The 23682-nt window shown below is 39.0% G+C and overlaps 2 protein-coding genes across 2 annotated transcripts; both read right to left on the minus strand.

The window, feature by feature from the left end:
* Window positions 1-140: 140 nt before the first annotated feature.
* LOC128316984 (zinc finger protein 879-like) lies at window positions 141-4645 on the minus strand. The gene is made up of 5 exons (XM_026947577.3): window positions 4208-4645; window positions 2324-2399; window positions 2175-2217; window positions 1774-2002; window positions 141-1613 (listed from the first exon to the last, which is right to left on the minus strand). Exons 1-5 carry the CDS (start codon window positions 4544-4546, stop codon window positions 474-476), a joined length of 1827 nt encoding a protein of 608 aa, XP_026803378.3. The 5' UTR covers window positions 4547-4645; the 3' UTR covers window positions 141-473.
* A 2254-nt stretch (window positions 4646-6899) lies between these two features.
* LOC113547297 (uncharacterized) lies at window positions 6900-9277 on the minus strand. The gene is made up of 2 exons (XM_026947566.3): window positions 9210-9277; window positions 6900-8950 (listed from the first exon to the last, which is right to left on the minus strand). Exons 1-2 carry the CDS (start codon window positions 9218-9220, stop codon window positions 7258-7260), a joined length of 1704 nt encoding a protein of 567 aa, XP_026803367.3. The 5' UTR covers window positions 9221-9277; the 3' UTR covers window positions 6900-7257.
* Between the last annotated feature and the right edge of the window lie 14405 nt (window positions 9278-23682).

The raw sequence follows: 23682 nt of genomic DNA on the forward strand, positions 1-23682 counted from the left end.
CCACATACTTTTGGACATATAGTGTATTTACAAGCCTTTTGTTTAGTCTTTCCTGACAGTTGTAGTGTGCAGTCATGTGCGAAACCATAAGCATAACCACCTGACTAGTCATTAAAGTAAAGGAATTGGAAGTAAAGCAATTGTGCCTCCTGTTTGGTTTATTTAAGTGCTTTACAAAAACACTGCAGTAGTCTTCACGGATAAACATTTTATCATGCTGTTACACAGTACACAGGCCATGCTTTATGAATACCACTAAGTTAGTACCGGAATAGCAAACAGAGCTGCTTTCAAAATGTATCACATGGTCTGCAGATAGAAAGTGTCAGAATGATATTCAGTTTCTTTGGGATTTCCTTGGAGAGATATTGTTCCTGGTTCCTGAAGCCAGGACCAAAGTCGTAGAGAACTTGAAAGTTATGTGAAGAACACTGCACTGTTGCTCCATCAGCAGTAAAGCAATCAGAGCTTTACTATGGAACCCCCACTGCTGTTTTCACCTTATTCTCTACATCACTTAGCACTTCTTTCTCTATATCATTTAGCACTTCTTTCTCTTGAGTCAAACTCGAGTCATGGTGTCGTTGCTTGTGGTTCTTCAGGCTGACGTTGTGACTGAATGACTCTCCACATTGCTCACATATGAAAGGCCTCTCTCCAGTGTGGACGCGCATGTGGGCACCAAGATTTTCCATTCGGTTAAAGGAACGCTCACACACTTGGCATTTGAAAGGCTTTTCTCCAGAGTGGATGAGCTTATGCCTCCTCAGCCTGTTAATATCCCTAAAGCCTTTCTCACATACATCACACACATATTTATGTGGACCTCGGTGGGACTTAACATGGTTATTGCGTTTGTGAATATTGTCAAACTTCTCTGGACAATCTGGACACCTGTATGGTTGTTTTTCTTTAGGATGAGTCTGCTCATGTTCCAGTTTTAAAGACCTGGTTTTGAAGACCTTCAGACAGTATTTACACGGGTGATCATAATCCGAATGGAGCTGAGTGTAGTGCGTCTTTAGGCCGCCCTCAGTGAGGAATCTTTTCCCACACTCTGGACAGATGATAAACTTGATTTTATGTTCACATACATGCTCTTTTTTTGCTATAACAAATTTGCCACAGTCCTGACACAGTATATAGAATGGTTTGGATCCGTGCTCCTGTTCAGCATGTTTCTGAAAACTGCCGACGTCATCAAACCGAATACGTAGTGTTTCAAAAGTATGTGTTTTAATGTTGTCACCTGCACTGCACTGAGCACAGCAGAACACCTTTTTGTGTCGATGGACAGAACAGGAGAGCGAGGCCTCGATCCCACATTGTGTACACCACACCACAAGTTTACCCTGACCATCCTCCTTTAAAGCTGTGAACAGGTCTTCATCCATGGACACATCAGAGTCTGTGGCCTCTGCATCTGAATGTAGTTCCTGCTCATCTGAACTGTCCTGCCCCTTAGATTTCCTCTTTTTGGTCTTAACTTCCTCTTCCTGCAGACTTGCTTCTTCATCCTCGCTAGATAAGTATGAGCCATCCTCTTCAGTGAACACTTGTTCATGGCTCTGCTCACTGCACTTGTTAGCTGAAGACCCAGTATGAACCACAACCTGCAGGGTAGAAAGATGTTTTCATCAACTGAGATGTTTTAGTCCATGGTGCTCAGACCTATCTCTTTTTAATGTGTGTTTATGATGTGGTACTGCTATCTGTGAACAACTCCTTCTGCAGTTAATGGCGTTTAGAGTAGCCAGTTACATAAATACACACCTCTTCATGCTTCGGTGCATGTTCTGCCTCTTTATGAAAGGTGTGTGCGGGTTCGGCTGAAGGCGGGTGACTCCTCCAGTCTCTGTGGTAGCCACAACTCTCACAGTCCTGCGTGACTGAAAACAGCTTCTCGTTGCCCTCAATGGTAATACAGCACTCTTTCTGACAAAGCCAGCAGAACTGGAAGAGCTCCAGCAAACACTGGGTGTTCACCAGCACCTCACGACTCCTGGAATAAATATGGAAAAGTGGTCTCAGTCATATCTATTAAGTACTTGGAGTACTGTTGAATTATCCTGAAAACTCTTATACAAACACAAAAGACACTTTCAATAAATACACAGCATAAAAACCAAGAGAATAAAAAAGCTAAAGAACTTCAAATGACATGGGTTGCTTACTTAAAAATGTTAGATCCTTGAGGAGTCTGAAGGCTCTTAATAGCTGTGGGGGAAAAAAAAAAAATTTATTATCCAGTAAATTTATTATCCAGTTCAATCAAAGTACACATGCTTATTGCATGCAACAAGCTTTGAACGCAAGCCCCCACCTTTAAGCCATGACATCTCCTCTGCCTCAGAACATGCTGAGAGTGCAGTAGGTGCATTTTCTTTCTCAGAAGACACCTATAAAGAACAAACGTTAAATATAATACATCTGTAATTCTAACAAAAAAAAAAAGACCTTTATAAAAATGGATAGATTCCATTCTAAAATCAGCTGAGCTGTATTTAAAGCGATTGTAAAATACATTATATACACATAAATGTGACCACATTACAATAACTAAACTCTGTATTAATGCTCCAATTTGAAAAACTTTGTTCTGTCCACAAAATACACTCATCTTTGCCCATTATTTTCTTAGCAGCCAAAGCTTATTGCCAAAAGATTATATTGTGTGAATTGTTTGAGATGATTAATTGATAATATATTTTATGACACTGTATTTTTTTGTGTGTGTTTGTCACCATATTATATTTTAAATCACTGTCGTTCATCACACCCCCCTGGGGCTTATTGCTTTATTGTAACCATAGTTGGTTATCAATAATAATAATAAAAAACTTTATTTTATGTAGCACCTTTAAAAAGGCCTCTCGAGGCACTTTACATAAGAGTATATAGACATGTATCATAAAACAGTTAATAATAAAATACAATTCAATTATTAATAACAATAATATTAATAATAATAATTAAATAAGTAAAAGCAATCCTAAACAAATATGTTTTAAGAGGGGATTTAAATACACTAAAAGACTGGGCTTCTCTAAGATCAGATGGTAGCGAGTTCCACAGTTTTGGAGCATAAGAAGAAAGGGCCTATCACCCATAGTACACAAACGAGACAGGGACAGTTGTTGTCCTGATGAAAAATATACAAAGTCATGAACAAATCATCAGTTATCTGCATTATTTACTGCAATAGTAATCCTTCCTTTCTAATAGGATGACCATATGGTCTGCCTGACACCATCCTTACAAAAAACATGTTGCTGTGTGAATTTGTGTTCATTCAGCTACAAGAGCATTAGTGAGATCAGGCGCTGATGTTGGATGAGGAGGTCTGGGGTTCAGTCGGTGTTCCAGTTCATCCCAAAGGTGTTCAGTGGGGTTGAGGTCAGGGCTCTGTGCAGGACACTCGAGTTCTTCCACTCCAACCTTCACACACCATGTCTTCATGGAGCTCTTTGTGCTGGCACAGGGGCATTGTCATGCTGGAACAGGTTTGAGCCTCTTAGTTTCAGTGAGGGGAAACTGTAATGCTACAGCATACAAAGACATTCTATACAATTGTGGTTTCCAACTTTGTGGAAGGATCACATACGGGTGTGATGGTCAGGTGTCCACATAATTTTGGCCATTATGGCCAGAGTGTATTGTCAGATTTTGTTCCTTGGTAAACAGTGGTAGACAACATCCCTGTGTTTGCACTCTGGCATGGTGGTTTTGAGCTGCTAAACAAACTCACACAGCTCTTTTCTGGTACCTCAGGTGACACCCTGCATTGTCACAGGTAAACATGCCTTCATAGATAAAGCCTGGTGGAGATCTTGGTGAGGAAAAATTCATTTCTCAGTCTGTGTATGATTTGTTTTAAACTGTCTAGGACAAAACAGGGGTGAATAATGCTTTTAAAACCATTCCTCAGAACAGCTTCCTTCAGATGTCTTTGTCTGCTTTAACGCAAAACACTAGGACTGACTTGAATTTTTAAAATGGCGGCTGTTCTGGCGCGGTTTGATGACGTGAGAATGCTGCGCGGGAATTTATGATTTGTTTACTGTAATATTAGTGTTCGATTTGAACCCATACAAATAATCCAGGTAGCCCAGTATTAGTGAATAATTTAAGATTGCTGTGCACTATATAATGTATAAAGTGTGAATAAAGTGAGCCAAAGACAAATAAACAACAGAGACAACTTTACCTCAGGTTGACTTTTCTTTGGAGTGTGAGAGGGCCTTCTGCCTGGCTTTCGTTTAGTCTGGAATATAGACGGAATTGCTGTTTTCTTTAAGACCTTTTTTGGTGGACATCCCAATAATTCCGCCTTCAAATCCCTCTCATAGTCGTCAGGTCTGAAGTGCTGGCTGCACACTCGGAAAGACGCGTATTTCCTCTCCGTTTTATTCACAACCTTCCCGATAGCCGCTAACCATTTACTGCAGAGCTCCAAGTCTTTTTCAGGGAAACGGTGAATAACAACATCTTTAGCTTTGGCCTGATTGCGTTTCCCACACCCTCGGACACTACACCTCCACGACATGCTGGAGCTGGAGTCTCAGCTCTGGTCTTGCTTGAAAACTGGTGTTTCTTTCGCCATGTAAAGTTTTCTTCGATGCTTTTTTTCTTCCTTGTGCTGGTAGAAAGCATCATGACCACTGCCCTCTACTGTAAGGGTGCTTTCCCTGCTACAAAAAACAACAGCAACAGAAACCCTCAGAATTTGTAATGGTTTTAATGGTAATAATGAGAATTTTAATGATTTTAATGGTTATAATGGGAATTGTAATGGTTTTAATGGTTATAATGGGATTTGTAATGGTTTTAATGGTTATAATGGGATTTGTAATGGTTTTAATGTATTGTAATGGGAATTGTATTGGTTTTAATGGAAACTGTAATGGTCTCTGTGGGTCTCTACTGGTAATTTGTTGCCTTCTGTTGGTGGCATGTTATGTCTAGTGGATACCATTAAGGACCAGTAATGGTAATAGTTTTAATGGTCAGCTGATGGTTTGTAATGGTATTTGTAGTGGAAACCATTAGAATTTCTGTGATGGTTTCTGTTGTTTTTTTTTTTTTTCAGCAGGTGCTCTCAAACTTTTTGCAATCAGAAATCCCTTTAAAGGTGCAAGAGAATATTTTTTTCTTACTAGTACAAGTAATGTAGGAAAATATGTAGAAATAATAAAAAAAAATAGTTTAAGCCATTGTCTCAGAACACGTGTGTTACATAAGCTGGAAGAAATAAGTTTGCAAACTTGCCTTCCGGTCCATAATGTTCGTTTATATTTGGATTGGCTTCCTGTTAGTCATTTTATAGACATGCCCCCCAACACCCCTTTACATCCTCATCAATAATTATGAGGAGAATTTACATGTTTATAGAGTTGTAACTTGGCTTTCCAGCAGTTGAATGTCCAAGAGCACTTGACACTGATGTCATGACAGTCCTTGCTAATGGTAACTCTAGTTAGCATACTTATGCTGTGTTCGTAATTGTGTCTTGTAAGTGGTAATGTGCGAGTTGTAATGACTTCATTTTCCATTTGGGACATCCAATGCACAAAGTGGGAAAAAAAACATGGACACCTCCATGAAAGTGTGTGTCTTCCTCTGTCAGAGCACATAAAGCTCATATAAAGCTTCTTTAACCACCCTTTTACAGTTACAGGCCTGAGTGGCTATTGGTGCTGTTCTTCTACAGTGAACTTCAAACATTCAGGCAACACTTTCAACTGAAATTGCAGCACAGAAACAACAGTGGACAACTCAGAGTAGCGTTGACAACAAGCTAGCCAGCAGACTATAGAAAGTAATGTTAGCATCAAGCTAGCCAGCAGACAATAGAAAGTAATGTTAGCATCAAGCTAGCCAGCAGACTATAGAAAGTAATGTTAGCATCAAGCTAGCCACCAGACAAGAACGAGTAGCATTAATGACAAGCTAGCCAGCTAACGTTAGTGATAACTCTAAGGTTGATGATTGCCTTCTCAAAATAGTGAATATTATGGTCAGTGTTATAGATTTAACTATAATTTAAGTACAAAAAAGTGCAAAGCACAAAAAAAGCTTCAAAAAGCACAATGGAAGTTAAAGGCACCATGCTGTCCACTCATATATACAGTCATGTTTATATTTATATAAAATGTATATAAATAAATAAAGTTTATATGAAGTTTGACTCCCTCATTACTGAGGCTTTTACGGGAAAACATAAGTTTGAATTTGCTAGATAATATTTTAAAGAAACCATTAACATCCCTATATATGTTAATACATTACACATATAATTTGGGTTATTTGTGTAAGTTGTTGCTTAAATATATCTGCCATGCTAAAATGATCTGTTCAGCCATAACTTTAAAACCACTGACAGGTGAAGTGAATAACATTGATTATCTTGTTACAATGGCACTTGTCAAGAGGCTGGATATATTAGGCAGCAAGTGAACAGTCAGTTCTCGAGGTTGGTGTGTTGGAAGCAAATCTGTTGGGAAAATGGGCAATGATTTTTGCTCAATAATTTTTAAAACTTAAAAGAATCCAAATATGTTACTGGGAATAGAATACTGTTTTTTGTGTGAAAATGCTGGAATTTTTAGCATCTAACAGTGCAGGAGTTGGAAAGAAAGAAGCATTTGTCCTTTTCTGAAATAATTCGTTTTGTTTTCAAAAAAATAAATTGTTCATTTACCCTGTAACTATTATTATTATTATTATTATTATTATTATTATTATTATTATTATTGGTAGTAGCAGTAGTATTAATTATCTGGATTATGAATTACTGAAGATTTAATATTATTTGATAAAAAAAAAAAGAGGCAACTCACGCACACTGCAGTTACCAGATATTTAATGAGAAAGCCAGATAAACAGATAAACACTTGCAATTGGGGAATTATCAATACAAGCTAATTAACTAAATCAAGTTAAAAGAAAAGAATAAACATCTATCCACGAACAGTATAGCTTCACAAGTAATATGGTATAGGTAAGGTAACGTTTTAATTAAAAGACAAATTCTACTTTAAACTCATTCATAATGGCTCATCAAAAAAAAGTTTTAAATGATTACCAAAACTAAGTAAAATATTAAATCTTGAACAACAGCATTACTGAATAAACACAATGTGTTTTATTAAATTGAACAAAAACTGCACAGATATGTTCATAATTCATAATTCATAGTTCATAATTCCTTCTTTATTATGTGTTACATGGCCATATTTAATCTCCTAAACTCATGTTTTACCAGTGAAAAGCATTTTTCAGTTTACTGAAACCTGCTCTTGCATACCCCATTACAGCATTAACTCTTTCCTGTGATTCAGATGGAATTTTCCTCAGCTCTCTTAGTTTCTGAGCAATAATGTCTCTTCCAGTTTCCTCAGCTCGAGGGATCAAGAAGTCAAGAGACTGAACGATGAAAGCAGAATCTGGCTTTAAAGCAATCTCAGACAGTTTCAGGATGGTGTTGCAGGCTTCTTCCACCAGCTTAGCTTTTTCCTTTTCAGTCTTCATCAGTTCTTCTTTCAGTCTCTTCTCTATGCTTGTCATCTCCTCTTCCTGTTTCTTGTTACTTGCAATGTCTTTTGTGACATTTTCAAAGGCCTTTGAGTCAAACTTGATAGCTGATGCTGAAGTATCATTTCTTTCATATTGCTTTTTAAACTCATTATATGTCATTGTGGTCTCTTTGCTGCATGTAACATATTTCTTATTCTCTCTGACATGTTTGCTGTAGTGACATTTATGTGCGCATGAAGTGCAGTGGTCATTTCTCATGACATAACACCACCTGGCATCGATGGCACACCAGCAGCCATACTCATGACAGTTCTCCTCACAGACAGAGCAAGTGGTGGCCTTTCTGTCCCACCATGAAGCATTTTCAATGGGAACTTTTTCTTTGTAATATTTGGTGACTGTAAAAGTAAAGTTTTCATTTCTCTTAATCTTTTCTCGGTTTTCCTCAAGGGCTTTCTGAATCTGAGCCAGTTCTTTACGATTGCACTCTACAAAGTCAATGCGGTTTTGTAGATTATTAATACAGGCTTCAAGTCGTTTGGACTCAAACAGAACACGTTCAGTCTGCTCTAAGCTTTTTCTGTTCTGTTCTTTCAGTGAGGCACAAAAATCCTTTAAACTGTCCTCTGTTTGTTCCCAAGCTGTCTGGAGAGCTCTGTTATACTTTGGGCTCCTTTTCTCAGTTTGACGATTGTTGAATAAGAAATTCTCAGGTTCATTTCCTTCATCTTTCCTACAGGGAATCCCTGCTTTCTTGATAGCATTAAGAGCATTTGTTGGAGGCATTCCATCTGAATGAGTGATAAAAATGACAATGTTGTTCTCTATGTCTTTACCAAATAAGGACAAAACAGCATCAAAGATGTAATGCTGTCTGTCAGAGAGTCGATTCTCAGATGCCTTCACTACCAGACACACTGCATCAATTTCTTTCACTCCAGTATCATTCTGAAACAGTTTGTACAGATTTTCAGCAATCTGTTTATCCATATCTGTTCCCCTGGTGTCTCCATAACCTGGAGTGTCAATGATGGTAAGACAGATTGGCTTGTCTTGGACAAAGACCTCATACACAGTGATTTCAGTTGTTTTTGTTTTTGACTGATCTGACGTTTGATTATCTCCTTCCTCTTCTGTAATCTCAAACCACACTTCATCTGTAAACTTCACCCCGAGTATATAATTTACCATGGCATTGATCAGAGTAGTTTTGCCTGTTCCGGTTTCTCCTACCATCAGTATTATTTTGTTTTGCATATTGTTGTCTTGCTGTCCAAATGTCCATTTTCTTACTGAGCCGTTTTCATCAAGATTACTTCTGGTTGTGAGGAGACGATATCGTGCAGGTGGGCCTTTACTGATTAATACACTCTTCTGGATTAAATCATGTACAGTCAATGATAAGTCTTGAAATCTGTTGAGTTTTATGGACAGATATAAGGTCAGTTTGATTTTGTGCTTACAAAGTTCTTTAATTTTTTTATTTTAAAATGTGTGAAATAGGATGCAAAATATATTACTGGGAGTGCAGTGCTGGGGTTTTGTGAAAATGTTATAATTTTCAGCATCTAACAGTGCAAAAGCTGGTTCTTCAGAAAGAAAGAAGCATTTATCCTTTTCTAAAATAATAAGTATTGAAATTTAAAAAGAAAAAAAAAAGTTTGTTCACGTACCCTGTAGCCATAATCCTTGTAAGTGGTAGATGACACAGATGACTCAGAAGTTTCCTGTACAGCTTGAAAGACCTATTAATGAAATGTAGAAGTTTTATTAAAATAACGATGTGGAGAATCTGCACATTCTGTAGTGTTATACTTTCTGTTTTGTATGTCTGTTTTTACCCGGACACTACAATACCCAGAATGCAATGTGTCAAACGTAATATAGACGTAGGGGAAGCCTACTGTGATCGACCAATCCAGAGCTCTGATTGAGACACGTGACTCACCTGACATAATTCCAGGAAGCACAACGGCGTAAACATAGCAATCAAGATGGCGCTCTAGCGACGTGTGAGTCGGTGCGCTCCGCAAACTCAAATAGCATAAATTGCTTGTAGTGCACTTGAGAAACGACTTTCTCACTCGGTTTTAACTTAGGATATTATTTAGATAATAACTGCCCCGTTACGTGAGTGTGACACAATGGGCAAATCTGAAAAAAGAAAGAAAAAGACCAGCGTGTCTCAGGTGAAGGTTAATCCTGCTAGCAAAGCAGATAATGAGACGCCGCAAGTTTCCGACAGTCTTGTAATGGAACATTTACATGATTATGCCAAAACAGACATGGACTCTGACGAATTTATGTTATATGAGGAGGAATTCCCTGCACTTCTCGACACTCCGTGCAAGTCTCCTGCTGCAAAACAACAGAAAACTGATTGCTCGGATGTTGCTGTTCTCTCTCAACTCGGAGCTCTTTCGCAGTTAATAAACACTCGGTCTGATTCTCTGGAAAACATGATCGGAGAAAATACACGATGAAAGAGGTAATCAATGAAAATACCGGGCAAATTACAAGTATGAAGGAAGCTATTGAATTGATGAGTGCTGAAGTGAACAGTCTGAAAGCCGAGTACGGAGTGGTGGAATTTCTGCTGGGCAAAATGGAGCAGACCGCCATGGAGCAAGACAGGAGACTGTCACAGCTGGAAACTTACTCAAGACGGTGGAATTTAAGACTCTGTGGTATTCCAGAGAGAGAAAGAGAAAGAGATGATGTTCGCGGAAGGGTCATCGAGGTTTCTCAGCATCTCTTACCAGAGGACAAGGACAAACTTCCAAATGCCATTGACACTGTACACCGTGATGCTGTATGGCCTGCAGCAAAGGAGTCCACCTTTCTACGGGAAAATAACCTGAAAATATCAGAGGACTTGTGTCTTGCGGATAAAGAAAGAAGAAATAAACTATGGCCAGCAGTGGAGAAAGCAAGAAAAGATAACAAACGTGCCTACTTTATTGGAGGTAGAGCTTTTGTAGAAGGAATTGAAATCTTCCCTCCAGCCTGAGACTTTATACTCTATAGGCTCTGTGAGAAGCTTATTTCAGTATGTACTGAGACAGTAGGCTAACAAGAGTCTGTTTAAATTAGAGATTGGGGGCTTTTTCAGGATATTTAAAATTGAATTCATATTTTTAATTTAATTTTTTTGTTTTGTTTTATTTTATGGAATAAAGCTGATACTCTAAGGTAAAATGAATGCAAATTAATGCCACCTTAATTTTAATTTGACTTTTGATTTTGACCTTTTTGATATTTTGACACCTGGAACATTTTTTTTGTAAGGCCTGTTGTTCTAAAAAAAAAAAAAAAATCATCTTTGTTTCTTTAGAAGTATTGTTTCCTATGGAAAAATGAAGGTCAATTTGATAACTCTATTATTTTAGTAATTGAATCTGCATTACAAAATAAGGGGTTGTTTATTTATGTTCTGAAAAATGGCTGTTCCATGGTGTAGATATATGCACTTTGATTTGCAATACATAATTTATACTGATATAGAGTTTGTTGTTCTCATCGTTCTGAGTGTATTTTTGCAAATACTTTTTTGGAGACCTGTTTTATACTACTTTAATACTACTTTGATTTCAGTTGACATAATGTATATTCCTGATACTTTGTGTATTATGTACAAGCATCTAATGTCAACTCTGTATTCTTGTCTTGCATTAATAAAAATAATAAAAAAAAGATAACAGTTGAAAATGACCGAGTCGTTCATGAACGATCCATCACTAAAACATAGCGGGAGCTATTTTATGAAGGTATTATTGGAGCAAAACAACTGAGCACCTGTGACAGTGGAATTTGTACTTGTAGAATATTTTTCTCTCCCACAAACACAACAGTTACACCTTCTCAAATTCTTTGTTGCAGGTGCACAAATCCTATCCTACAAATCCCAAATTAAAAACTCATACGCTCACATGTTTCTACAGTTGCTGCAGTGGTGCAATATGGTGCAAAACACATTCACACACTCGTATTAAAAATGTGTTTAAAAGTCATGGACAAATTTTGCACATCCGCAAATGTGAATTTATGCAATGAGAGTTGCACACCTGTAGAATATTTACTCAAATAATTTTTTTCTTGTATATTTTTCTAGCACAAACCACAAGTCAATAACTACAACTGCTTGAATCTGCCACTAGGAGTCTCAAATGCTGTTTTTTTCGCTCACAAATGATAAATTCCATGCGTTCTCACTTTTGCACCATATATCTCTGTGAAATGTGTGATTTGTGCACCTGTAGAGCCAGGGACAGGCACTGTTCACAGATCAGAGAACTTTTAGCCAATCAAAGGAGCTTGTTTGGCGCCTGAATGAGAAAAAAAAACTTGTAAAATTCCACAAATTGTACCTGAGACTACTATTTTAAAAAAAGGGCTGTCGCACCAAATATTGACTTTGTTTAGTTTATTACTGTTTACTGCACTTTATGGTATTTTATTTGGAAACATTTAATTTTTAACATTTAAACATCATTATTTTTGAAGGCATCTTTGCTTTACAGCATTTCTTTCCATGTGACTTTCGCACAGTACTGTGTGTGTATATATATATATATATATATATATATATATATATATATATATATATATATATATTCATTTTCTCCTCCTGCAGTACTGGAGGTTTGAAGAAAATGAAGTTGTTTTTACAAGACAAAATGTCATTTCCCCCGTATTACTAGCATCTTACTTTAATAATTTTTAGTGGAACGCTTAAAGCCATTTTATACCCGTGTTATTAAAATGGCAAGATTGGTTGGTGGTAGATTATGCCTTAGATGATTAAAATAACAAAATTTCACCATCACCTCATATACTGGTGTCTGACATCAACCCAGGATGCAGTATAATAGTGAAACATAATATTGAAATTAATATAATAGTCCAGATCTCATGGCGACTTTATTTAGTGTATTTCCTTATCAACGCCTAAAATTAATTACTGGCTAGAACACTGGGAATCATGTCAAACAACAACAACAACAATAATGATAATAATAATAAAGATGATTATCTTGTACTTCCAGACAACCTTGAACACAACTGACTTAATACCAACTATTTTCTTATATGTTTTTTATGCGTCTTATCCACTTTTACTTAAATATCTTTTAAAACCAAATAAACTTTTTTACTAAAACAGTACTTTATCTTACTTATTTATAGGTTTTTCTTTACTGATAGATCTGCATAAAAGAGTCTTAACTGCCCAATATTAGTGGAAATGTGAATGAGTTTCTCTGTAACATACCTGTGTGGTAGAAAACAGTCAAATGAGGAAAAATGTGTGAGACTGAAATAACTGTGTTCTGACAATGTTAACAAGAAGAGTTAATAAGCATCATAAGGGAGGGTTAAAACCCAGCCAGTGAAAATGACGGCGTAAGCTGTAGCTAGGCATAACATCATATGACAGGTTTTGTGACTCTCTCTTCCTAGGACTTTAAATTCTCTGCACTCTTCAACATAACACTCCATATAGCCTGAGATTAAATTTTCCCAGCAGTGTCTGGGAATGAATCTCACTCCTACCAGCTTGCATGTGATGCTGGTAAGTTCTAAATAGGCTGTGACAGCCATCCTTGAGAAAGCTGTAGCCTGAAATTGACTGAATTCTGACATAGAACCCATGGAAATAAATGCACTAGTCACAAGGCACTTCGATCTCCCACAATGACTTTTTTTTTGGCCAGGCAGTGTATATATATATATATATATTATAAAATACTACTATTGACCTGTAAAGCACTGAATGGTTTCTTGCAGCAGTACCTGAGCAAACTTTTGGTCTTTTATGATCCACCACGCCTACTTTGATCAAAAAGGTGCAGGCTATTTGTTGGTACCTCGAATAGTGAAGGCCACACTAGAGCTTTCTCTTACAAAGCCCCAAAGTTATGGAACAGCCTTCCAATTATTGTTTGGGACACAAAAAAATATTGTTCAAGCCTTTATTAATCAATTTTTTTTCATAGGTAAAGCAGATCTGGAGAATTCAAGGGCATAGAGTGTTTAGGTGAACTGGGATGTTTGGATGGTGTCAGTGACCCCCCACCCCACCCCCCTACTGGCTACTTCATGTCCCAGGGTGCCCTCATGTCTGTGTCACCTTCTGGCTCTCCCTTTTAGGTAGTTTTCACACTAGGCATGGTTGCTGCGGTCCGAATCTGAGTGTGATTGTTCCTGGCAGCCCCGCATATGAAATCTTATGTCATCACAAATGTGCCTGGAGAACACAACAGGACTCACCATATTTTTTGTTTCTATATTGTTTTGGTGCTATTATGCGCAGCAGATATTATGTGCAGCATTTGACCTCTTCTGTATCCCACAATGTTCCCCTGCCATTCATGGTACAAGTGTGCTGTGAAAACTAATGATGTCGTCATCGGCTAAAACACATACGCAGGTTATTTTACTTCCTGAACAAGTGCGGAACCGAGTATGAGTTGCCTTCTCATTCATGGGAATTGCAGCACAGTTCCAGTGCAACCGAACTCAGACCACCCAAACTTAGCAAGGCCATAACAAATATCCTTAACCATTATGTCACAATGAGCATACCTAATAATCTGTGTTCCCCCTCCCCTCAAGCTACACATGCTACTCCTGAGATACCAGTGACACCTTCTGCTCTCTAGACCTGCCTGATTCATCTTGATGCCCTATGGAAGCAGCAGGTTTCCAAGAATGGCGACAGACTCTGGCGATAGGCTTCTCAAGGCTGTCTCATTGGTGAGCAACAACAGCAGATTGCCATGATCAATGCCCAGCTAGCAGGCTCATACCCACGTCGGCTACAAAGGTGGCAACCTGTCAATCTGCCTCATCACTCATCACATATCCCAAAAAATATTCAGGTAATCCCGCTTCATGTAAAGGTTTCATGCTTCAATGTATTTCTCCAGTCAGAAGGGAGTGACTGGGAAAACTAAGTTTGCACAGTTCATCATTTTGCTAAATGATAAAGCACTCACCTGGGCTACTGCCATCTGGTCCCAAGGAGGAGAGCACACCATCTCCTATGATTGCTTCCTAGAGCTCCTTCAGTGAGTCTTCGACCTTTCTCCGGAGGGTAAGGAAGTGAGTGAACAGCTCCTCATGCTCAAACAAGGCAACCAGTGCGCCGCTTGAATTCGTGCTGACATTCCACGCGTTAGCTGCTGGCATTGGCTGGAATGAGTCAGCGATCAAAGACGCTTATCGACTGGGCTTGAATCAAGATATCCTTCCTGAGCTACAAGTGGCACTATGTCTAGTCCGTCCCAAGTGCAAGTCCTCTCAGAACACCTCAGATCGAGTGGATCAGCCTTCTCACTCCAACACAGTGAGTGCTCCTCAGATTACTTCTCATCAGAATTTTGCCATATCAGTGCAGATAGAATACTCTTTCACACTTGTTTCTCTACTGTTTCAGCGCTGATTGACTCTGGAGCGGCTGGCAACTTCATTAACAGCTTTCTCATCTTGAGATTGAATCAGCCCACCCAGCCACTCCGCAATCCCCTGCAAGTCTTAGCCCTGGATGGTGGACCCATCGGAGGGGGGCATACCCCATTGCACTGCACCCATCCTTCTCAGAGTTACCATCCTACATCAGGAGCAAATCTCTCAGCCAAAGAAGCTCAGACCATGGACGATTAAATAATGGAATCCCTGAAACAAGGGTAGATTTTTCCTTCCACCTCGCCCGCATCTGCAGGCTTCTTCTTCATGGAAAAGAAAGGAGGTGGTCTCAGAACATGTATTGGTTATCGTGGATTGAACCAACCTACCTCTGCCCTTGGTTCCCATGGCTCTGGAACAACTCAGAGCAAGAATCTTTACCAAGCTTGACCTGCGCAGTGCCTATAAGCTCGTCCGTATCCATGAAGGCAATGAGTGGAAAATGGCCTTTAGCACCTCCTCTGGTCACATCGTCTAGTACATCATGCCTTGTGGGCTATCTCACGCTCCAGCAGTGTTCGAGAGCCTCATTAACTATGTCCTCCTGGACATGCTCGGCAAGCTGGTCAACGCATATATTGATGATATTCTCATTTACTCACCATCAAGGAAGTGCAAATAATCCATTTCAGAAAGACTCTGGCCTGTCTCCTGAAAAATCAACTTTTCATCAAAGGGGAGAAAAGCAAGTTTCACTAGCTGATGCCCACCACTGTTAAGGAGCTACAGTGGTTCCTGGGGTTCATCACCTTTTACCGTAGATTCATCTGAGGGTTCAGCTTCATCATCACACCCAAGAAACTCCAGTGAAACTCTCTTGGCTAATCTTGAAGCACCCAGATCCAGCCAGGCCCTTTTTGTGGAAATAGATGCCCCTCCAGCCAGTGATGTGGAAGGGGTGATGTCACAGAGGCTTGGCAAAAAAACTTAAGCTTCACCCAGTGCCATTTTTCTCCAAGAAACTGTCCCTGGCTGAACGAAACCATGACATAGGCAATAAAGCTTAAACGGCTCAAGTGCCAGATACCAACGAATGATCCACGTGTTGGCATCCTTCATGCAGTGGAGCCACTGGAGCGGGGCATGATCCGAACAGAGGGTGAAGGCCTGTCCCAACAGGTAGTAACGGAGGGTGAGGACTGCCATTTTGATGGCCAGACACTCCTTCTCTATCGTGCTATACTTATTCTCTCGCACAGAGAGATTGCGGCTGATGTCCAGCACATGGCGATCCTTCTCCTCCATCAGCTGGGACAACACAGTCCCCAGCCCCCTGTCCGACGTGTCCGTGGAGAATGTAGAAGTGGTCCACCACAGACTGCAGCTTTTACCTGAGTGAAAGCCTGCTGGCACGGCTCCATCCACTGGACCGGATCTGGCACCCTTTTTTAGTGAGATCAGTCAGTGGGATGGTGACATCCGAATAATTAGGCACAAACCTACGATAATAGCCAGCCAGCCCCAGAAACTGTCTCACCTCCTCTTTGGTCTTGGGTCTCGGGCAGGCCACAATCGCTGCAGTCTTATCAATTTGGGAACACACCTGCCCATGGCCCAAGTGGAAGCCCAGATACCATACTTCCACCCATCCAATTGGACACAATTCTGGGTTTGCCATGAGCCTCACCTGTCTCAACGATCTCAGAACAGCCCTCAGGTGCTGCATGTGCTGCTGCCAGTCATTACCCTAAACAATAAAGTCATCTTTAATATTTAAAATATTACTCCTAACCTATAAAGCATTAAACGGTCTCGCTCCGCAGTATTTAAGCGATATGTTAGTACCTTACGTTCCGCCACGCCTACTTCGCTCTAAGGATGCAGGCTGTCTATCAGTACCACGCATTGCCAAAACCACGGCAGGGGGCAGAGCTTTCTCTTACCAAGCCCCAAAATTATGGAATAGTCTCCCAGTTAATGTACGTGAAGCAGACACGGTCTCAGTGTTTAAGTCGAGGTTGAAGACTTATTTATTTAACCTAGCATTTAGCGACTAGTGTTTTTATCAAAGGAGTAGATCTGGGGGACTCGTGGATGTTGAGTTTTATCTCCACACGGTGACTGTGAGTGTACCTAACCACTTTCCTTCTCCTTCTGCCGAGCTACACTCCTGAGCTGCCGGTGATCCAGACCTCGCCCCCCTTCACTCTGGACCTGTCCACCGGCAATGCTTCATACTGCCACGAAAACGCTTCAGCTGTTTTCCATGGACTACACCAACACACATTGTGCTCACACGCACGCACACTACGGTGTAAACCCATATGAGGATGGGTTCTCTGTTGAGCCTGGTTCCTCTCAAGGTTTCTTCCTATCACCATCTCAGGGAGTTTTTCCTTGCCACCGTCGCCCTGCTTGCTCATCAGAGACGGCACACACACACACTTCACTTTACTTTTGTTTGTGTAAAGCTGCTTTGAGACAATGACCTTTGTAAAAAGCGCTATACAAATAAAAATGAATTGAATTGAATTGAATTGAATCTAAATAGGCAGCGGCATAAGCAGCATGTGGATGGAGGATTCTGTCCACGATGGAATGTCGGAATGTCGCAGAATGGCGCGGGGGCCCCAACCAACCATAACGAGGGGTCATGATTGGTGGAAAAGGGCATTTTTTTCATGAGATATTGGGGTCAAGGGGATCTGCCAAATCCAGTGTCGAATAAAAATGAGCCACACATAACTGATCAAGCAGTTCGTCAATGTCAGGCATTGAGTATGCGTCGAATTAAACACCGCATTGACTCTTCTAAAGTCCACACAAAAATGGACTGTCCCGTTGGTTTTGGGGACAACCACGCCTCCGCTTCCACATTCATTTTATGTGTTTGGGACTCAGACATATACTGTGTCCGAAATTGCTCAGTTGTTCACTTGTTCACTATCCCCTATATAGCAAATGACATTTGAGTCTACTATATGGGGAAGAAGTGAATGAAAATGAGTGAGTGATTTCAGACACTGACGTAACTACCATGCGTCATAGAGCACTCTGTCATGGACATTTTCGTTGGAAAAATTACGCCTACTCTATTATGTTTATTATATCTAATAAATATATTTATTATATTTAAAAATAAAAAAGAGAATAAAAACACTGCTGTCACATTTATTTTACTTGTTTATTTAAAAATAAAAGTAGAAAATAACTTTGAACAAGAACAAAGATAAGTGTATGAACATATATACACATTTTCGCAGGGTTTCCTGTCAGTGTCCTCAAGCTGGCTCCTGAGGTAAACCTGGTGTAAAATGTACTCCGTCTTGCTAGTTTTGGTTTTGGAGAAACTTCTTTTCCTGAGGAGAAGAAAAAGGCGTATTTCAGAAAGAGCAACAAGTTTAAGGTGTGCTTTGTTAGCTCGAAGTTCCACCTATCAGTAAGAAGACAATAGACAAAATACATCCAGCTGTTAACTAAATAAGTGAAGACTAGATACTTCTAATTCCTGTAAGAAACAAATGCAACTAAATCATATTTTCCCCCATCAAAATATGGCTCAGTCACATGTGTTTCTTATAACAGTTGGGAAGACTAATCTTCAGGTTTTTTAATTTGCAGCAGGATGTAGCTAAAGATGTTATGTTGACAAAATAATGTATAATTAACATTTTTTTTACATGATCTTATTATGTTGATATAAATACCCTTTTTACAATCCAGTAGGATGGTTTACACATGTAACACATTTTAACTTAAAAACTTAGAGTAGATTTATTCTTTCAGTTTGGCACTCCAGCTCCATACTGCCTGCTGAACCACCAAGTGCCTGTCCTCAGGTTGTACCGGGATGGGAAAAGTGACCTGAGAACAGACTTTCGACTTAACAGGCAAACAATGACCTACCTCATTAACAACCTCAGTGAGGACCATGACCACGGATGTGCTCAGGATTTTGACGTGCTGGTCTTTATTTTGGCTGGCAAGTGCAAATTCTTACCAGGTTGTTTGCAGAGTATTTGATATGCGCCATCCTACAGTTCACATGATTGTCCACAGAGTCTCAGAACTGCTCCTCTGAATCAAACACAGAGTAATCCACTTCCCATCTTCAGAGAAGCTTGAGGAAATCAGCACAGGCTTTGCAAACCTGGCTGGCAGTCCTGTCTTCAGTGCAATTGCTGGTAACATTGATGGCTGTCACATTAGAATCAAGCATCCATCTACTGATTCTAAACAGAATCTCTAAACAGAAGGTTATTTCATTCCATCCAGTTACAAACATTCTGTGACCACCAAGGTAAATATCTGGACATTTTTGTGGGCTATCCTGGATCAGTCCATGACTCCAATGTGCTCAGGAACATCCCAATCTACTTGAAGGCACTGTACCCACCAGTGGGATACCACATTTTAGAAGCTGGAGGTTTCCCCTGTCTTACCCACCCAATCTCTCTAATTACACCATATAAAGAGCCACTCCAAAATGTAAATCAGCGTCAGCATCGTTTCAAACTCCACCATGCAAAAGCTTGGTCTATCACTGAGAGATCCTTTGGAAGTTTGAAAACACGATGGAGGTCACTTTTCTTCAAGGCCCTTGAAGTTAAGCCAGAATTAGCTCCAGAGGTCACTGCTTGTTGTACTATACTGCACAACATTTGCATCACAAATGGTGATCATGGAGCCAGAAGAAGGACAACTGAATGGCGATGATCCTGATGATCTGCAAGTGACGGACCCGCAGAGTGGAGAACACAATATTGACGCTTGCTTGCAGGTGTCTCTGCTCCAGATTATGATGATCTTCCTCCAGCCCTAAGACATCATGAATCTTATAAAATCTGTGTTTATATACACAATTATTTACATAGTATCATATAGTTAGTTATGGTTAAAATATATAGTTTGTATATAGGAAAAATATTAAAATATTTAATAGTGTGTATTTATTTTAGGTTGGTTATGTCATGTCAGTTTTGTTACCAGTTACTCACCCTCATGTCCTTGACTTTCTTCCATGAAACCCAAAGGCAGCTGTTTAGCAGAACTCAGCCTCAGTGACTATCCATTTTCATTGCATATTTTTCCATGTGACTGAGGCTGAATAGTGACTGAGGCTGTCAGTCCTTAAAATTCTAACTTTTGTGCAGAAGAACTTGCAGAAGAAAGTCATACAGGTTTGAATGACATAAAGGTGAGTAACTGTTGACAGAACAATGTATCTTTTTGTTAGCGTAAAAAATCCTGTTTAAAAAAAGAAGAGCAAACATGACTCAAGTCAAATTATTTATTCCAAATAAAAAAAAAATCTAATTTTTTCTACAGTTCTTTCCAGAATTGAGAGCAGTCTCTCCTCTCTCATCTCTTCTCTTCTCATTCTCTCCTCTGTTCTCTCAGCCTCTCTCCCTAAAAAAAAAATCCAGCACAGGTTCCCTTCTCTGCCTCTTTGCTGGCCCTGCATCTCCTCTCCCTCTCCTATCCTGTTGCCTGGGCTCCGCTGGGACTGAATCAGGGGAACTCACTGCAGGAATAATGGAGTTTTCTTCCAATGAGGCAATTAGGATGGGGGGCTGGATGGATGGCCTCCCACCTAGTGCTTCATCCATCCATCCATTGTACCACTTCCATGTTCCTTCAGTGTACTCCTCCGATTCAGTCCCAACTCCAGTGGGTGGCTTCCTTAGCTCCTAAAACCAGCTTTAAAAGCAAATGATGTACAACCAAACAGAATTTAATATAAGAATGCTATTAATTTAAAAAGGCTCTGACTGGATAAAGTAATTCAGTATGAGGTTAATTCAAAGTATGATCGTGAGTATGAGTTTTATTAAAACACACACACATAGATATACATATCTGTATATCTATCTATATCTATCTATCTATCTATCTATCTATACAGATAGATATACATATATATGTTTACATACATGTTTACATACCACTTGCAGAATCTCAGTCCAGCATAACATATATTTAAGCATCCACAAGTAAAAATAATAACTACTTCACAAATTATCCCCCTCAAAAGTTTACACACCTGTGATTCTTAATATTCAGCATTAAATGACAGTAACCTTTTGTGATAGTTGTGTATGAGTCTCTCAACTGTCCTGAGTGGCAAAGAACCACCAGATGCTGCAGAGGCTGTAAACTTACAAGCAGATCTGTATATAAATATTAACTTACCTTGTATGTTTTTTTAGATTTTCCCACTTTTTGGCTGCTTTAGCATGTGAAATCACACCCAGCAGCCGATCTCCTTCAGTACTGTTCTGCAGTACATATAACGTAATGATTTATGCATTAAAAAGTACATATCAATTAAATCTCAACTGTATTAATTCATGAAAAAATGAACCTTGAAATTCACTCCCATCGAAGCTGGGCAGCATTTCTGTGCCCAGAGAAGAGATGGCCATTGACACTCCTGCTCATTATTAGACGCCTAACGTCTTCATCCTTCCCTAAATCAATTAAAAAGTCATCAATACATTATTTTCTAATAAGTATGTGAATACTGTACATACATGTGTTAATTAACGTATGTGAACAATCCACCAAATTATCACTTGATGCGTACAGTTATGAATTTAAAAGTTACAGTTCATTTCGAAATATCTTGATATATACAGATATATTTTAATTAATAAAAAGTTACACTTACATTTGTAAAAGTTGCCGCCTGCCATATTTAATTTTCCTGCGCGCTCTATCGTTGTCTCACATTGGAATACTGTTGTTTTTTTCAGCAGGGTTCATACAGGTGTTCTCAAACTTTTTGCAATCAGAAATCCCTTTAAAGGTGCAATAGTCAATATTTTCACTTCTTACTGGTACATTATTTGTACTAGTAAGAAGTGAAAATAGTCAATAATTTCACTTCTTACATTATTTGTACTAGTAAGAAGTGAAAATAGTCAATATTTTCACTTCTTACTAGTACAAATAATGTAATGTTTACAGTTACAGGCCTGAGTGGCTATTGGTGCTGTTCTACTACAGTGAATTTCAAACATTCATGCAACACTTTCAACTGAAATTGCAGCACAGAAACAACAGTGGACAACTGAGAGTAACGTTGACAACAAGCTAGCCAGCAGACAAGACCGAGTAGCATTAATGACAAGCTAGCCAGCAGATGATACCGGGTAGCATTAGTGACAAGCTAGCCAGCTAACGTTAGTGATAACTCTAAGGTTGATGACTGCCTTCTCAAAATATTGATTATTATGGTCAGTGTCATACTGTGTCTGCATATTAACTGATCTAAAGCCATTACTGCAATAAACTAATTTAAAATTAGAGAAGAGGAACTTTACACTGTTCACAGTGTGAGCAGCCATGTTGATTTGATGTCACTCTGTAAACAAGGAAAGAACTAGTAGTTGAGGAGACTACCGCAAGTTGTCGAGTTGCTATTGCTTTGAGGGGGTTTTCTGTTGATTTTACTGGTTGTAGATGGGAAATTACAAGTTGCAACTTCGTCTCGACTTGACCTTCAACTCTAATTGAACCACCTTAAGTTTTGGGGACAATAAGCTCTGTCTATATGGGTTGAAATGGCAGAATCTCAACGAGTAAAAAAAGAATTTACTCTTATGCAATCTTATTCCAACCATTTAAGTGTTAGATTCCAAATTTCACAAATTTTACCCAGTGCACCTTTAACAGTAAAATAGATTCCATGAACCCACTCAGTACAGTACAGTACAGTACAGATAAACATGATTTAAATGTGTACGACAAAATTTTGTCTGTTAAATAGAGCCAAATTTTCCTGAAATTTTCACGAACAAAACACAGTAGGCCGAAGTTGAAAATATTTATACCCCAATTCTGAGTTACTGAGGATTAGATGAGACATTCAATTCAAGGAACCAGTCAAACAGGTTAATAACTACACATAACCCAATTATAAATATAATAGCTTGCTGCTAGCTAATGGTGGGTTGTGATTTCTAAATAAAAAAGTAACCAAGTAAAAAAAATATTGATGTATCTTAGTTTTGACTACAATATTTTCTCTGTACTACATTAAATCTCTCCCCAAATTGTTTTTTCTTCTGTAAGGCATGGAGGTTCATTTACTTGCAGTATTACATTATGTTTCCATAAGTAGCCTTACACACAAATTTACAGCTTGTTCTGTGCACGTTTTTGATAAATGAGACCTCATGATGCAGAAACGGAGGAAAACGAGCTCTGGTTCCATCAATAATGGCACATCAAATGATCATTCTGACTGAAAGTTAATTTTATCCATACTGTTTTGCTAATTGTGCAAGCATGACAAGCAATTTTATCAATATTAAATAATCACTGTTAGAATATGATAGAATCAGCCAGATAATCTTTATGTATTATGGGTGAAAACATAACATCATTAATGCAAGTTTTCTCCTTTGTGTTGGGCTGATCCCCTAAATAAGGCTTTAACCACTACGCAAGAAAGTGAAGACAAAAGTTTGGATGGTTCAGGAAAATAACACCTTCTGAATAATCATAATAGGTAACACTAAAATATATTACTTTAACCCTCATATAAAGACAAGTAAATTACTCTTCAGAACACCCCCCCCCCCCCCCCCCCCACAGTTGGCTATACCATTTTTAACTATTACTGCTGCTCAGTGACTGTATATGCGGGTGTAACATTTTTTTTTTAAAATGAAGCCAAATAAAAAATATGTAAGTGTTGAGTGTAAATGTTAAACTCTGTTTACTAGTATATTTTCA

This window comes from Pangasianodon hypophthalmus, chromosome 4 (assembly GCF_027358585.1).
Source record: "Pangasianodon hypophthalmus isolate fPanHyp1 chromosome 4, fPanHyp1.pri, whole genome shotgun sequence".
NCBI lineage: Eukaryota > Metazoa > Chordata > Actinopteri > Siluriformes > Pangasiidae > Pangasianodon > Pangasianodon hypophthalmus.